General features: G+C 42.1%; 1 protein-coding gene across 1 annotated transcript; it reads right to left on the bottom strand.

Annotated features, from left to right (window-relative positions):
* Positions 1-1,928: 1,928 nt before the first annotated feature.
* On the bottom strand, positions 1,929-6,852 carry LOC137996848 (iodotyrosine deiodinase-like). The gene is made up of 3 exons (XM_068842458.1): positions 6,419-6,852; positions 3,646-3,962; positions 1,929-2,813 (listed from the first exon to the last, which is right to left on the bottom strand). Exons 1-3 carry the CDS (start codon positions 6,789-6,791, stop codon positions 2,718-2,720), a joined length of 786 nt encoding a protein of 261 aa, XP_068698559.1. The 5' UTR covers positions 6,792-6,852; the 3' UTR covers positions 1,929-2,717.
* Positions 6,853-15,826: the final 8,974 nt, after the last annotated feature.

Raw genomic sequence — 15,826 nt, 5'->3', positions numbered from 1 at the left:
CAAACCAAAGGATTTCCCTTGTCGTGAGGAGATAATTTAGTTACCTTACGACCCCTTAAACAGACGAGACAAAGGCGGATCCAACGCTCGATTGTACAACATGTAACATGTGACGTTCCCTGCTAACAGAGGTCTCTTTTTGTTCGCATTCGCTGGGATGAGAAGTACGGGAAAAGAGACGTCTGTCATGGGTCGCATTCACTGTGTTGAGCATGCGTGGCGGTTACTTGGCAACCCAATCCTCATATGATACTTCATGTTGTGTGAGCTCACTTACCAACAGCGGAATTACTGAAAAGGAATGCGCTGGACACAGCGGGCTCAAGTTACAGTCGGCAAACATGTCATGGAGCATGTGGTTTGAAGAGTGCCGTCCAAGATTTTGGACGGTGGTTGGATCAAAGTGAGTTTCTACCCATGGCAGAGGTCTCTTTTCTTCTGCTGGCAGGGAACGTGTGACGGCTGCGTGACAGATGGCAATTTTCCCCCTTGTTGGTGACGTTCCCATTACCGCTATCGGCCGTTTTCTGCTCAACGTCATCAGTACCCGAAACTTACTTGCGGGCATTTGGTGTAAAAGCGTCATCGTTCCCCATTGATTTCGTGATTTTGTCTGGTGTACACAAACTATATGCGTAATATGATACCACTTTACGCGCGCACTACAATGATGCCTCCTCGGGATTTTGCCGAGAAGCGGAGGCAACCGCCCGCTTGCTGCGGGAGAACGGCTGTGCTGCTCCCAACTTGTTCTGTGGAGATGCCGCTAATAAGGTTGGCTAAAAACACCCGCCTAGTAAGTTGGCAATGACATGCTAACGAGGCCTAACAAGGCCGAAACAGCTGTCCATGTTAAATAGTAAAAAGGTTGCGCACATGCGTGACGTGATGGCTACACCAAGTTTGGTGTTATGGTTTGTTCACCCTCTTCTTTATGCCGTTACTATAACTACTGCTGGCTAGCACTTCCACTCAACTACCACCACTACTATCCGCTACCAGTGCCACTACGACTACTTCAACTACTATTAATACTTCACAATTACTATATTACATTGCTGACAAGCTGAGAACATTCCACCCTTACTTATTAATGCACGCAATGGAAATGCGGGTTTTTGACGAATGAAGAAAGTGATCCTCTCACTTAACTGGACAATAAAAACAAGTGTCTCATTGACACCTGAAAAATTCAGGCAGCTCCAACGAGATATGAACCCATGACCTCTGCGATGCCGGTGCGACAATGCTCTACCGACTGAGCTACGAAGTCACACAGCTGGGAGCAGGTCAATTTGTTGGGTTTATGTGTTCCCGTGAAGAGCTTGATGAGTGAAATAAATGTATGCATTTGAACTTCGGGTTATGGACGAAGGAAAAAAAGTGATCCTCGCCCTCAACCGTTAAGTATAGAGTGTTTTCACGCGACGTCACGGCGGCCATGTTGGTGTTCCAAAACAAAGGAATGGCGGCCATGATGGTGTACCAAACTAATCCTCCGAGAATTGAACTCTATTTTTATGCAAATGCTTTCTTTTGTTTCAGTAATCCAATATGGCTTCTAGTCACGTGAATGAAAACGCTCCATAGTGTATATAGTACATATAAAACGTCATTCAACATGACAAATTGACTCGCTCTCAATTGTTTTGCTTCACATCTCAGCTGGTAGAGCATTGCACCGGTATCGCAGAGGTCATTGGTTCGAATCCTGTTGGAGCCCCCCGAATTTTTAAGGTGTCTATTAGAGGCAATTGCTTAACATTGTCCAGATAAGTGTGAGGATTACTTCTTTTTTTTCGTCTCATTCCCACTTTTGCGGGATACTACGTTTCTTAATTGCAAAGTTTATAGTACTTGTAAAATTCATTAATAATTCATGAGGGTGCAAACCATTCCCAGCACAGTGTTCAGATCACATGTACACAACTGTAAACCCCAATACAAATCAACTGAATTTATAAACAGTAGAATTAACTTTTGATACAAACTCCTGCTCAGATAATTAGTATTCATTAACTTTTGATACAGCTCTCTACTGATTAAAATAACAATACTTTGCATTCAATTTAATGTATTCATTTCACAAGCAGGATTCGCCCATATCTCCCGCTCATATTTTATCTACTACATAAAAAACACCATTCGTCATTACATCTAAACTGCTTCTCTTTACATCTAACGAAACTGAATTACTGTCAGAGAGGACGAAAAGCTAACGTACCAATTGCGAGAACATTTCTTTTTAAATTTGTCAAGGAAACCCTTCTCAAAATAAAAGGTTTCCTTTTTATGAACACTGTTTGTGTTTGTGTTACCATTCTTACATCATGTCCGGGCCAAGCTCTCTAAATGGACTTTTCACAGACGTGTCTAGTAAATAGATGAACCAGTGATTGTACAGCGTTAAAGAAGGGAATTCACAATCTTGAAAAGATAATAACAAGAAAAAGTTGCAGGGAAAAAAACAATTAGGCAGACAAAACTTAACAGCAAACTTCAACGGATACTACACAATCTATTTTTGTCAGTACTAAAGTGTTTTTGTGTGTTTATGGTTTTCGGTGTTTGACAATGGCCTAGGAAAGTTATACTTCACGGAAATAAAGCAATCATAGCTTACGTACAATTCATTTTAAAACCATAATATCAGTAAGTGATTTTCTCTTGATGTGTGGCACGGTTGCGTCATCTGCGGGGTAACCAAGAGGTAGCAGTTAAATCAGCTTCTCGTTGACTTTTCTCCGCAATAAATCTCGCAAACGGGGTCCGGCATTCATGGGTGTGGAGGTCACTGTTACCAACCCGGCATTCTGGAATTAGATAGAATTTTTGCTCTTAGTTCTGAAATCTTGAAGGGTTTACCAGTTTCAGCACTTGGACTCCTTAAATTTGACTACCGTCGTCATTTTGTGTGTCTTCAAATCTCATGGAACAGTAGTCCATTTAGAACAATCACATTACCCAACAATGACATTACAATCGACTTCGTCTCGGTCCATAAACAAGCAAAAAAAGAATTTGGCCAATATCCAGCCATCTTGACCTCACGCTTGGTCAGTAACCAATATGTATCGTCCCACAGAAGTATGTGAGATGGGGCCTACAATTTACAGTCTTTATCCGAGAAGACTTAAAAGTCAAACCATTTACAAATTGCTAGATGGATGTAATAAAGTGGTAATCGAACTTCATGTCGGGCAATTTTGGTCTGAAATCATACTTGTGATTTCAAATCGAACTCGTACTGCGCGCTCGTTCGATTTTGAAATCCCACGTATGATTTCTGGCCAAATTGCACTCAACTTGGTTATTATAAAACATGACATTCACAGAATGGTTATTCATTGCAACAGGAAAAGCAAAGTGTAGTCACTTCTTGCATGGACTATAAAGACGATTTCAAAATAGTGTTTAACAAACGTTTAACAAATGTTCCTCTTCTTCCACTATTGTGCGGGTTTCCTTCTTTACGGATTGGTCTGTGACAACCACAAATACTCATGGTTCAGTGTATGCACCGCTTGGTGCTGGAAACGGAATTGAATGGAGTCAAATGTCTCATTATGCTCAGCAGTGGGTACTTTAGAATATGGCCTGCGAAATTGGCCAATCATTACAGACCGTATAACACATTTTTAATACCTGGATGGCTGCCAAAAGAAGTCCAACTGAAATGCAGACACTCATTTCATTGTAATAATGAGTTTTCTTGCTTCCGTCTTCCCGTAGTCCATAAACTTGCTTGAACACAAGAATCAGATAAGGTGCACTGTATAGATACGGCTTTGCCCACGTTGTCTGGGTAAATTCTATATCTTTGACCCATTTTGCTCCCATTCGTTTGGCATAATTCAGATATTCCTCTTCTTCCACTATTGTGCGGATTTCCTTCTTTACGGATTGGTCTCTGACAACCACGAATACCCATGGTTCAGTGTGTGCACCGCTTGGTGATGTACCTTTAAAATAATAATGATAATAAAAATAAACTGTCCTCTCATTTGAATCTGAGTAGCCCTCTTTTCAGGTGTTCAAACGGAAAAAGAAAGAGAATTCTGATCTCGCACAATTCGTCCCTCTGCTTTACCCAGGAAATGCTTTCCAAACAAGCCCTTTTTCTTCACTGTGCACAGACATGCATCATTAGTTTGCGTGGGTAGAAATGTGCAACACGCGTTCACAGTGCATGCTCAAATTTACTTTCATTTCCTATAGGACGTTTTCAACCAACCTCTAGGGACACCAATAACAATAGAGAAATGCATACGACTTCTGGTGTACGAACAAAAGAAGATAATGAGAGTTCTTTTGTTTTCGTCTACCGACATGGCGGAGATGACGTCACGTGAAAACCTCCTATTGTCTTGCTCCTTCTGCGGTAAAAAAAACCTGCAATGTTTATCCCTGAGCGCTTACCATTTGATGAAATTTTTGGTGAGAATGTTTCGACAAATGGTACTGCTCGTTCTGTACTTAGAAAAAGAAAATGGGAATGTGCCGTATCATTTGCCAGAAAAACGGATTGTTCCGGTTGAAAAACAAATGAAACGGTCTATTTCCTCTGGCACTTGTAATTGTGGACAAATGGTACAGAAATTTCTGGGCATTCCGGTCAAAGCGAGAAAAAGGGAATACCTCGAAAGGTATTACCTTTTTTCCGAAAACATTCCACCGGGGTGAACCGTTTCATTTGAATTCTCTCCGTAATTGCCGAAAATTCCATTCAAATGGTAAACGCTCCTTAACACCCCAATTAATAGCTGTTATTGATTGCCAACTGGAGACTTATTGCCTTTTGAAACAAAGACTTCTTTTGTTCCGTGGTTGGCAAATTTTTTTGGCAAATTTGGTTATCACGTGAAAGAATTTGGGCTGTAAAACGGGGCAAGTTAGGCTAATTAATACAAAGACAAAAGAATTATTTGTTGGCGGCCATTTTTGCATTCGGTCAATAAAATTTGAGGTTATTATTTGCGGTCACACTTGAGGGAAACACAGTGTAACACCAGTGTTCGCACTACTCTAGTGTCAACTCAATGGTCTTCAGAATTCCTAGGGAAACACTGAACAATAGAAGTTCAACCTTGAATTAACACTAGTGTTAACTCTCTAAAGCCAGCAACCATTGTCTGTAAACAGTGAGTTTTTTTATTAATTTAAACCAGAATGGACCCTGAATCGAACCAGAACACATGCGTTTTAAACGAACACGTACAGTCAATTTAATAAACTAGCGACGTAGGAATTTCTTTGCTGCCATTTATCATTACTGCTAAGGACCAACAATATTCAAAGGTCTGACTCAATAATACTACGACTACAACTATTCATGTTGGAAGGTGTCTCAACCCGATGGCAATTTCCAAGGCAACACAATGCAAAAAAAAGTAGCGTAATCCGGATAATGGCAGGAGCAGGGATTGTGCAGTAGTAAGAGCACTCGCCTCCCACAAATGTGGACTTTGCCGAGTGCTGGAACATGTAGATGTAGATCCCCTGGGTATTTCCACTAAGTCCACTAATAACAGATCATTTACATACATCGTGCCCTTATGCTAAACATCTCTAACACGAAAATGTGCACCCGCGCGCCCAAAATACGCTACTGTGCACTGAGAAGTTTTTCTCCGGATACTCCGGTTTTCCCATCTTCTCAAAAACCAACCTACGATTTTGATTTTTTTTTGGTTTGAATTTGATTTGATTTCTACACACTGACAGTGTCCCCAATTAGTGCCTCAACAATGCTAAATACACCTGGCACTGAAATAGAAAGATCATTATTATAAAGCTTTGTGGTCATGTTGCCCTCAGGGTATAAGCATAAGTTTCTCAGTTTGGTGTCACGTACACTGCATGCCTGATGGAAGTTATCATAACAACTAGCAATCGAAAAACGTGTTTCACATATGTCTTCCCCAGATCTTTCTGAAGGCGTCTTGGGTTCTTAAGATTCCAACAAGAAAGTCAGTCTAAAACCGGTCAGTGTAAAACGCAGACTGCAGACTACAGACCAGGGGTAAGATGCAGATTGAGGTTATAACGTAACTGTTGAAAAAGACCAAACCCCAATATTTAGGCTTAACTGCTAGCATTTCTAATGGGTTTGGGCTTTTTCAACAGTTAAACTATAACCTCAGTCTGCATTTTACCCCCGGTCTGCAGTCTGCGTTTTACACTGACCGGTCTAAAACGGTTTTTTTAGAGGGCCGACAATTATCCGCGCTGATTTACTTACTCGGAAGGCGCATTCACTCGCAAGAGTGAAAATCTTGTTTTGGTTATGCAACTATTGGCCTTTAAGAGTATAATACGCTAATGAGAAGGATCCCAATGGGTTCCTTGAAGCGATTTAAAATGTTTCTTTCCAGAGTAAAAATTTTTATCTTTGCCATTACGGGATGTTTTCTTTTACCTGCCGTTTTGATGATATTTTCTACAACCTCCAAGGGGACATCTTCCTCACTAATCTTCCGAACTGTCCGTCGCCTGTTCATCTTGTCAAAAAATTCCGCCGATTTTTTCTTCATTTCGTCCTCAGGCAAGCGATCGTCAAACCATGGATAAGGTATGTGGTCTGCTTTGCTTTCTCCTTCGGTGTTAAAGTTTGCAGGGTCGTCGTGGGGAATGGTAGCCAAGTCATTGTCTTGTAAGGGATCGACGTCAACAGTGTAGCTGTGTTTCTTTGGCTGAATGATTCGCGTAATGAACTGTGTGATACCAAATCCTACAAATATCGAAGCTATGTACGGCCAGTAAGCGGCAAGAAAAGGAGCTGATAGTTCCATTATTGCCTCCTTGCTCGATTCTGAGTGATTACGCCTTATTCCAAAATAGTTACTATTTTGATTAATAATCTTGTTGCCTCGTTCTAGGTAAAATATTCATGATAATTTTGAGGTTAAGCATGCGGCACATTTTTTCCTCTTCAATAAAAACAAAAGAATAAATGAGCAATGTTTAATAACAATGTTCTAGAATGTTTAATAAGAGCGAGCTTCTTACGCATATAAAAAATCTCTATGCGTTCATACACTTCACACCAGGCCCCAGTTGTTCAAACGATGGATAGCGCTATCCACCGGATAAATCAATATCCAGCCGATAAACACTAGCAAAACCGATTGAATTATCCAGTGGAGAGTGATTTATCCGGCGGATATCGCTATCCATCGTTTTTTACAACTGGGGCCAGATGGGTATTAAAAGTTAAACCAACTATAAAAGGTGTCATTTTAAAAAAAATGCTCTGAGTCTAGTTTTAAATAACGTTACTCTTTCTGCTGCCTTTATGCAGTCCCGAAGAAAGTTCCAAAGTTTTGGAGCTGCATGTATAAACTGCGGTCACTATACGTAGACAATTAGTATCTCAGTAGTCTGGATTGTGATTAACTCTTAGAATTTTAGCTAGCTTAGCATTTTGCAGCCTATTTAGTTATTTTTGTATTTTTATTAGTTAGATACCAAACCAATACTGACTCAGGATTTCTAAATAACTGAAGGGAAGAAAGTGCTTCAATCATAGGCCCCGTCTCACATGTACGCTTGCTCGTAAATAATTCTGCGGGACGTTAATTAAAGAACCCACACACTGTTCGAGTGCCGAGTGCCATAGACAGAGTGCCATTGTACTTATATTACAGCGGGCCAACATCAGCTGCATAGCTGCCAGTATTACACCAACCTGCTTCAACAAACAAACAAAACAACACGACGCTTTGATCGCCTCTCGTGTTTGATAATAAAAAATAAAGTTGATGTATGCCTGTATGAATGTAATATTAAGTAGGAGCGCCGAACCACTTTGGAATAAGATTAGTGCGTAAGTGGAAAACATATTTTCCTGTGGTTTTTATGGAAGACAGTGATGGTTTCTACCTGTGTCCCGCTCACCACCCGCTTACTTTTTCCTTAATTTCCTGATACTGCTTTATGTCGTTTTAACCCGTAGGGAGTCTAATGGGAGTCTAATCTCTGGACCAAATCTCAAAGGATCGGACATGTGGCAAGGCACACATTAAGCAAGCTCACTGGAATATGAACTCTAAATTAAGTTAAAGAGCGATTAGGATTCTAAGTTTTAGATTATGTCTCGCAAGGCTCTCTAACTTGTATGGTTTTTAACTCCAAATTTCCAGCTGAGTGCTTTTTTTTTCGCGTAAACATGAATGACACAGATACTTGTGGTTTCCTCTCTCCTTCTTTTGTTTCTACAAGGAGGTCTACATCCTTCGCAAATTTCCGATTCACATTAATGACAGAGCAGAATAAAAAGCAGAAGTCGCTTTCCTTGTATACAAGGGAAAACCATTCCGATTACTGCTCTTGTTAAGATGGCACAGAAGACATAATGCTCGTTCTCAAAGGTGTAATCTTCTGAATTAGCGTGCAAAATTTAGTCTTCTTGAACTGGACGTAGCTGACTTACGAGGAGTGGTTGTCAAGGACTTTATGTGGACGGTAGACTTCAACATTGGTTTCAAGGGCGTCTTACGAGCAGAGGTCCTGACCATTGGTGGCGAGAAAACGTTCGGTGTTATTTGCAATATCGTTGGTCTGGAATTAATCAGACACAATCACCTGTTATGAGGGCTACAGTCCCAGTACAGACGATGTGTACAGTTTGTTGATGCCTGCACCCACAATTCCAAGATGGCTGCTGTTATTCACGCGATGTGACCACTTTTCCTCGCTTTCATTGTTGACTTGGAACAAGTGCTTTGCCAATATCGAACTCAGTTCTAGCCTTGTAGTAACATGAAGTACTTACAGCGTCCGCTGTCTTGGTTATAATGGCGGGAAAAGTGTAAGCAAAAGAGCCTGTTATGTTATTTCTGCTGTACTTTCTACTGTCCTAAAACGGCAGCGATCAAATTGTTGGAGAAAGCTGATCGAATCGACAAATTTACTGGTACGAACTACACACTTGGGTTCAAACCTACGGAATCTCTGGAAATTTTGATAGGAAATCGTGCTCCGTCGTGGGAAAAATGGAAACAAAAATTGAAATTTACCTTAACCTACAGTAGCTTCCAATACATCTGATGAAATAAAGGTGGGTTTGCTATTAAACCACATCGGCGACCATTTTAGAGCAGCTATCAACCTCCAAAAAAGGATTGAGAACACTTATACTATCCTTCCAGCTCTGTCTTTGGCATCTAAACACATCTTCTTGATGTTTCGTATGGTCTTATCGGTTTCTGTATTCATACACTTATCCATTCAGTCTTAGCAACTGTATTATACACTTACCGATACTCGAACACGGACCCTCCTGATCCATTGTGACTGTGCGTCTTCACCATTACACAACAAAGACGGACATGCTCAACCCAGCACAGTTCTTTTCATTATTCACTTTTGTATATAAAAAGTCTATGATTGATATCCTCGTATAATAACCAAAACTAATCCTAACCAAAAAAAGTTTCTTCAATTCATCTGAGTGTGTATCCAACCCAGGTATAAAATCAGGATCACCTAGGTAAAAACGGATTCAACCTGAGAAGGGATTTTACCGGCAATATTTACCTGAACCAAGAGATGATTCAAAGTTCGAGTGAGGCCTAACACTACTGTGAAGTTTTTGTACCCAATTCTTCCATCAGGGATCAACTCTAGTATTGGAGTTGGGCCCACACAAGGACAGAGAAAAACTCTGACCAGGGTGGGATTTGAACCCACGACCTTCGGATTAGATCACCGCTGCTCTACCGACTGAGCTACAAGGCCAAATCCCACCCTGGTCAGAGTTTTGTGTGGGCCCAATTCCAATACTAGGGTTGATCCCTGATGGAATACTTGGGTACAAAAACTTCACAGTAGTGTTAGGCCTCACTCGAACTTTGAATCATTACTCCAAATGCTACTGAAGGACAACAACTAGCGATTACCTAAAATTAGGCTTGGGCCGAGCCGAATTTGTCCTTGTGAATAACATCTCACATACCCAAGGCCAGCTCCGGTTCTGGCCTTGTAGCTCAGTCGGTAGAGCAGCGGTGATCTAATCCGAAGGTCGTGGGTTCAAATCCCACCCTGGTCAGAGTTTTTCTCTGTCCTTGTGTGGGCCCAACTCCAATACTAGGGTTGATCCCTTATGGAATAATTGGGTACAAAAACTTCACAGTAGTGTTAGGCCTCACTCGAACTTTGAATCATTACTCCAAATGCTACTGAAGGACAACAACTAGTGAACCAAGAGAGTATGAAGGTAAGAGAGGTAATCCCTCATATTGGCCCTATTCCCATCGTAATGCCTCTTAAGTTATTTTTAGATCCCCTACGAGATCCGGTATCCCGACGAGGGTTAACTGATAGCCAATCATATGTCCCCATTTTTACCAATGATGACAGCTGAGCGAATTCCCACGCAGTGATTCGCGTTTTTCGCGAAAATGGGGACATATGGTTGGCTATCAGACAACCCTCGTGGGAATACCGGATCTCGCAGGAGATCTAAAAATAACTTAAGAGGGATTACGATGGGAATAGGGCAAATATGAGGGATTACCTCTCTTACCCTCATGCTCTCTTGCCTGAACGTGATGACACTGCAGGAAAAGAGAAACTTCCAGCCTACGCCACCATTAGAACAAAGTTTGGTGAGTGCTTTCATAAAACGGATCCCCAACTGATGCTTCGAGAGACGAGCATCGATACAAAGCCTTGGTTCGTTGACTATCACCTCCAAGAAAGAGCTGTTGAATGCGCGTTTGCAGCGGCCTTTTTTAGCGAGAAGTGCGAGACAATTTTCAATCTAATTACACTTACATTTTATTGCAAGGAGGATGGTTCAAGCCCAAACGTTATGACCAGGAAGCATCCCTTTCACTTGAAAATGCCGTGAAGATCCTATCCTTGAAAGAAGCTACGTAGAGCAAGCTCCTAGAATCAAAAGCGACTGTGGTCGAGAGCGTCATTAGTGAGTCAACAGTCAGACTCTCAAAATGAGAACAAAATAAAGAGAGGGGCCATGTCAGACCCAAACTGGACACTTTCTCAGCCTAGCAATGGGCACTGTGGATACTGCAATCGCCAGCACCCGCCTGCATGGGCGGATTAACTGCCCAGCCAAAGAAAGGCACTGCAAAAAATGCAATATATTTGGAAATTTCTCAATAAAATGCAGGAGTAAACCTGTTCACATGGTCAACCAAGTCCCTGAAATTTAGGCCGATTATATCTCCACATTTGTCGGCTGGGTTATCTCCACCTACACCCAAAGTCTTCTTGCAAAGTATCCAAAGCACAACCACCTACCACTCATCAAAATTGTCCGCGTCCGTTTGACTCATGGTGGCACATCAGGCTCAAGATAAATGACCAAGAATTGACCTGGTATATTGAGGAGCGCAACTCTGTGATGCCAGAATCCGTGTTCAAAGAGTCGTATGGGACCTTGCCAACACCCGAACAGAGAACGCGTTGGAGCTAGAGATATTCGCCAGACAAACTGACAACCGTTGGTTCTACGATCATGACCCGGATCTTACAGTCTATTCTGGGCCAACTTTAGGCAATAATACTCAACCATTGAGTACAAAGGAGGACATTGAAAAAATACCCACTGCTCTTTCAGCGCCTGAGAAAAGTAGAAGGTGAGGGCATACAATTCATTTCAAGGAAATAGTGACTCCCTTTTGTCTGACAACTCCCAGACGAGAAGTAATATATCAAAAACGAGTGTGAGTGTCATTCTCGTCACCAGAGCCTCGGATCGACCCAAAGCTCTGGGAAACTCTATGTAGGAGAACACGCGCAGTAGGGTTCTTATAGCCAAAAATTAGCTTTTTGAACCTTACAGCGCCTGCTCACTCCTCGTGCTAACATGTATGCACCAATCGGATCGAGACGCTGTTCATTGTTCATCACGAAAACCAATAAGACGACACTTTGTTTCAGGGTTCCCCAGAGCTCTTCTCTCCCTCAGTCAAGAGAAGAGCTTAATTAATCATCATAATTAATCAGCTTCACTACCAATTCATTTTATTTTTCGTTGACAAAAAGTTTTACATCTTCAATAAAATACAGGAAGATTTAAAAAGATGCAAGCGTGGCCTATGCCACCAGATCTATGAACGATACTGAGCATCGTTATGGCCAGATAGCCTGAAAGGTGAAACTGGCTTTTGTTTCATTTTCCACCAAGCTAATAGACAAGCTTCCAGTGCGTAATTAGCGTTTCAGAATGAACAAGCGAACATGTCCCTGGTAAACTCCTATTTACAGGACATTCGTTGGCCAGATCCACTCAAGGTCAAAAAGTCGTAAAGTACATACGACTAAGCCATGGGGTCCTATTAAAATGCAGTCCTTGTGGTCTTGCCTGCATCGCACAAGTGATTGGAGTCGCACAAGTGATTGGAGTAATAGTACGTTCGGAGTTGATTCAGGTAATGACGACACTCTCAAAGTGGTGCCGGATGCAGCATGTACGGAACGGCTGGCCTGACGAGCAAAAGGTCAATGGGTCAAAAGAGAAATAATGGAAAAAAAAGAGGTAATATCTCCCTTCTTATGGGCTACTCCTGAGAGGAAGGCGGTTTATCATTTCGCCAAAGTTAAGGTCAGAGATTTTGAGACTTCTACATCAGATGCATGATCGTGGGCTAAGGGTAGTGGAAGGAGACGATCTATCACCGGGCGATCATGTCTGGATTCCAGACTAGAAGGTAAAAGGAACCGTAATCAAGCAACACGAATCTTCAATATCTGTATTCATCCGAATCCCAAATGACCCAACGAAGTGATGAAACCGGAGGATGACTCGAGCAGACATCCAGGACAGCGCCCTGGTCTTACCACAACCTGCTTGTCTTGAAACCTATAAGCCAGTGCCAACAAGGTTCTTCACATGCGAACCATATGAAAAACATTGCATCACCTACACTAGAAAGCGCTTTTCACCCGGTTTGCACAATCTACGTGAATTTCTTTTTCCTCATGCAACAAAAGAGATAAGGTACGTCATGTCTATGTAATGATATAAATTATTCAATTTTATAAGACAAGTCCAGTTCGTGTCAGGTCAGAAACGGGAAATAAACCAACTGATGAACCTCTTCCCATGATCCCATAAAACCACAACCTGATTTCCTTTGTCCCAGGGGCAGCCGTAGTCGGGGCGACAGAATGTACGTGGTGAAAGTTTACTACAAGAACGGGAACGGGAACGGGCAGCCGTAGTCGGGGCGACAATGTTCGTGGTGAAAGTTTACTACAAGAACGGGAAGAGCCCCTGGGCTCTTACCGAACCAGATCCAGAAGCGTTCGAATTCCCTGCTTCTGATCGGCTACAATTTTATTTGAGGCCAATCAGCGAAGAGGAGCAGCCTGGTGACTCTGATATTTTCTTACACGAAGTAGTTTTCCTCATCGATCGCCATAACTACGTAGCGCGTTCAACGGGGAAAGTTTCCAGAGGAACGTTTCAGAACAAAACGTTAACGTAACGAAGCCGGAAAAATTACAAGCTTTAGCACGGTTTCAAGCAACACTGATACGAGATGCACGACTTTCACTTTCTGCACCTTTGCTCACTAACTTGTCTAGTACACAACGCCAAGCTTACCTTTTACATCTCCATGATCGTAGTACGACTTCTGAAACTTTCTACGGCGTGAAAAGTTCTGTTCCCCGGCCACACAACTATGACGATCGATGAGGAACACTTCGTGTAAGAAAAGATCAGAGTCACCCGGCTGCTCCTCTTCGCTGATTGGCCACAATTTTTTTTTTTTTGTGGCCAATCACAAGCAGGGAATTCGAACGCTTCTGGAACTGGTTCGGTAAGAGTAAGTGCCCAAGGGCTCTTCCTGTTCTTGTAGTAAACTTTCACCACGAACATTCTATCGTCCCGACTAGCTGCCCTGGGTCTCCGAGGATGCCTTTACACCTGTTGTCACGGTAAACTCTTCAGGCTGTTACAGGGTGTCGGAACTCTCGGAATTGACGTAAAACTGAGAGCCGAAGAGAGCCCTCTGCGCGAGATGGGTGCCGAGAGTCCTCTGGGTTCCTCCTCAGGGACAACGAGCGCGAAAGAGACTCGCGTGTGCGTGCGAGGAGGTCACAAACTGGTGATGAGAAATTCCGTAAATCGCTGAGAGAGTGAGGGGATTACAATATAGGCACGATAACCGTGTGGCGACTATCTTACAAGCATCATTTTTAACGGAGAAAAACAAATTAAAGTTGATTCGTGAATCATAAACTAAACAATAAGGTCCCCATGATTACTGGGAAAGCTTCTTCATTATTTGCATTTCACAAGCCGTTACCAAACAAATTAACATTACAATCAATAGCTGAAGGAGCTAAGAGTATTTGGCCCGTAAGGTCATTCACTTTAAGAGGTGCTTTGAATTTTTTTAGGATAACAATTGGTAGTAGAGAGAAATAACATACAAATGAACGCAAAGTCTCTGCCATTAAGCAAATGCCCAGTCTTAAAAGGTCTTGCACTATGTAGGTGTGAGGAACCTCTAGAAGATTCAGCGTCCCGGGGTCTTGATTTGCAAACGATCCTGCAGATACATTGGCGCAATGCCCCTGAGAGCTTTCGTTGCTCAGACATTCAAGACTTTGCTCATTCAACATTCCGTAGCTTGAACTGAGATGGCAACGCGCGAAACAGATGCAACGAATAAACCATCTCCATGGATACCGACAGCTGCAGCGCACGCGCGCGTGCAACACTGTTGAATGTGATGGCCGAACGAATGCAATACTGTTGTTCACACCTTAGAACAGAAGAAACGTTGGATGATGTTAAAGACGATGTTTGATGGAAATCAAACTTCGTTCAACAACTTCCAAGATCATACAACATGGTGGCCAAACGATTGCAACATGTTCGATTCAACAATGTTGGATGATGTTACACTAACATGTTCAGCAGACCCGTTTAGTCAGGCCTTAACGGCAAGAAACGTAATAGTGGACGAAATTAAAGCAAAAAAAAAAACTACCCTTCGAAGCCCCCACACAGTGTCAGTCTTCAGTATCACCACTTTCCCAGTTCCCGGTTATTTTTTAGGGACATGTTATGATGATCATGATGATGTCATAACAGAGTCTGCGACGTCTTTCCCTTTGCGTTTACTGTAAACCTCCTGTTTGTGTTGTAGCTTGCTGCAGAGATAACTCGACTGATGGGTAAAATAAGCATCTAACTACTGCATTTTCCTTTACATTTAGTATTGAAATGTCCTTCGAAAATAATCGGAAATGGCATTTCCGATACCTTAAATTTCAAAAGTTTCTCGACGCTCGAGACATTCTTCTTGTGCGTACACCTTCAAAATCTCACGCTACGCCCCTGGATTGTTACCTTTTCCTTGTAAAATTCCTACGTGGGGAAAAACATTCCGACGTTCATCTTTTGTTGAGACACTCTAACCCTGTCACGAATTTAGAATCAAAATAGTGTAACACGTTTTTTTATGAAATTCTGCCCAAAGAGAGCTGGATTTCTTCAGACCATTTAACAAAATAGTGGGGTACTGCCGCCGGCATACACGTCTTAGTGTTTAAATTTATGACTGACGAAATGTAAAGACTTTTTCCAAAACGTTGACTTTGACTTCCGAGCGTCCTTAATTTTAAAGGAACTGTGTGTAATTAAAATGGTGACTGCGATTTTATTCATATTATTATTTCAAGGTCATTCCTGCAAATCATTGCGAGCCATCACTTGACTGATTGGGCTGATTGCGAACAAAAACTACATTTCAAATAGCATCAGTTCCACGTTCCGGAGACAAAAGGGGCTCAACAAAAGGAATTGAACGATTGATGAGCTTATCAAGGAGACCTAGTGCGG

Source organism: Montipora foliosa, chromosome 3 (assembly GCF_036669935.1).
Source record: "Montipora foliosa isolate CH-2021 chromosome 3, ASM3666993v2, whole genome shotgun sequence".
NCBI classification, from domain to species: domain Eukaryota; kingdom Metazoa; phylum Cnidaria; class Anthozoa; order Scleractinia; family Acroporidae; genus Montipora; species Montipora foliosa.
Note: the sequence above shows the minus strand (reverse complement) of the source record. Positions and strands in the feature narration are given on the sequence as shown.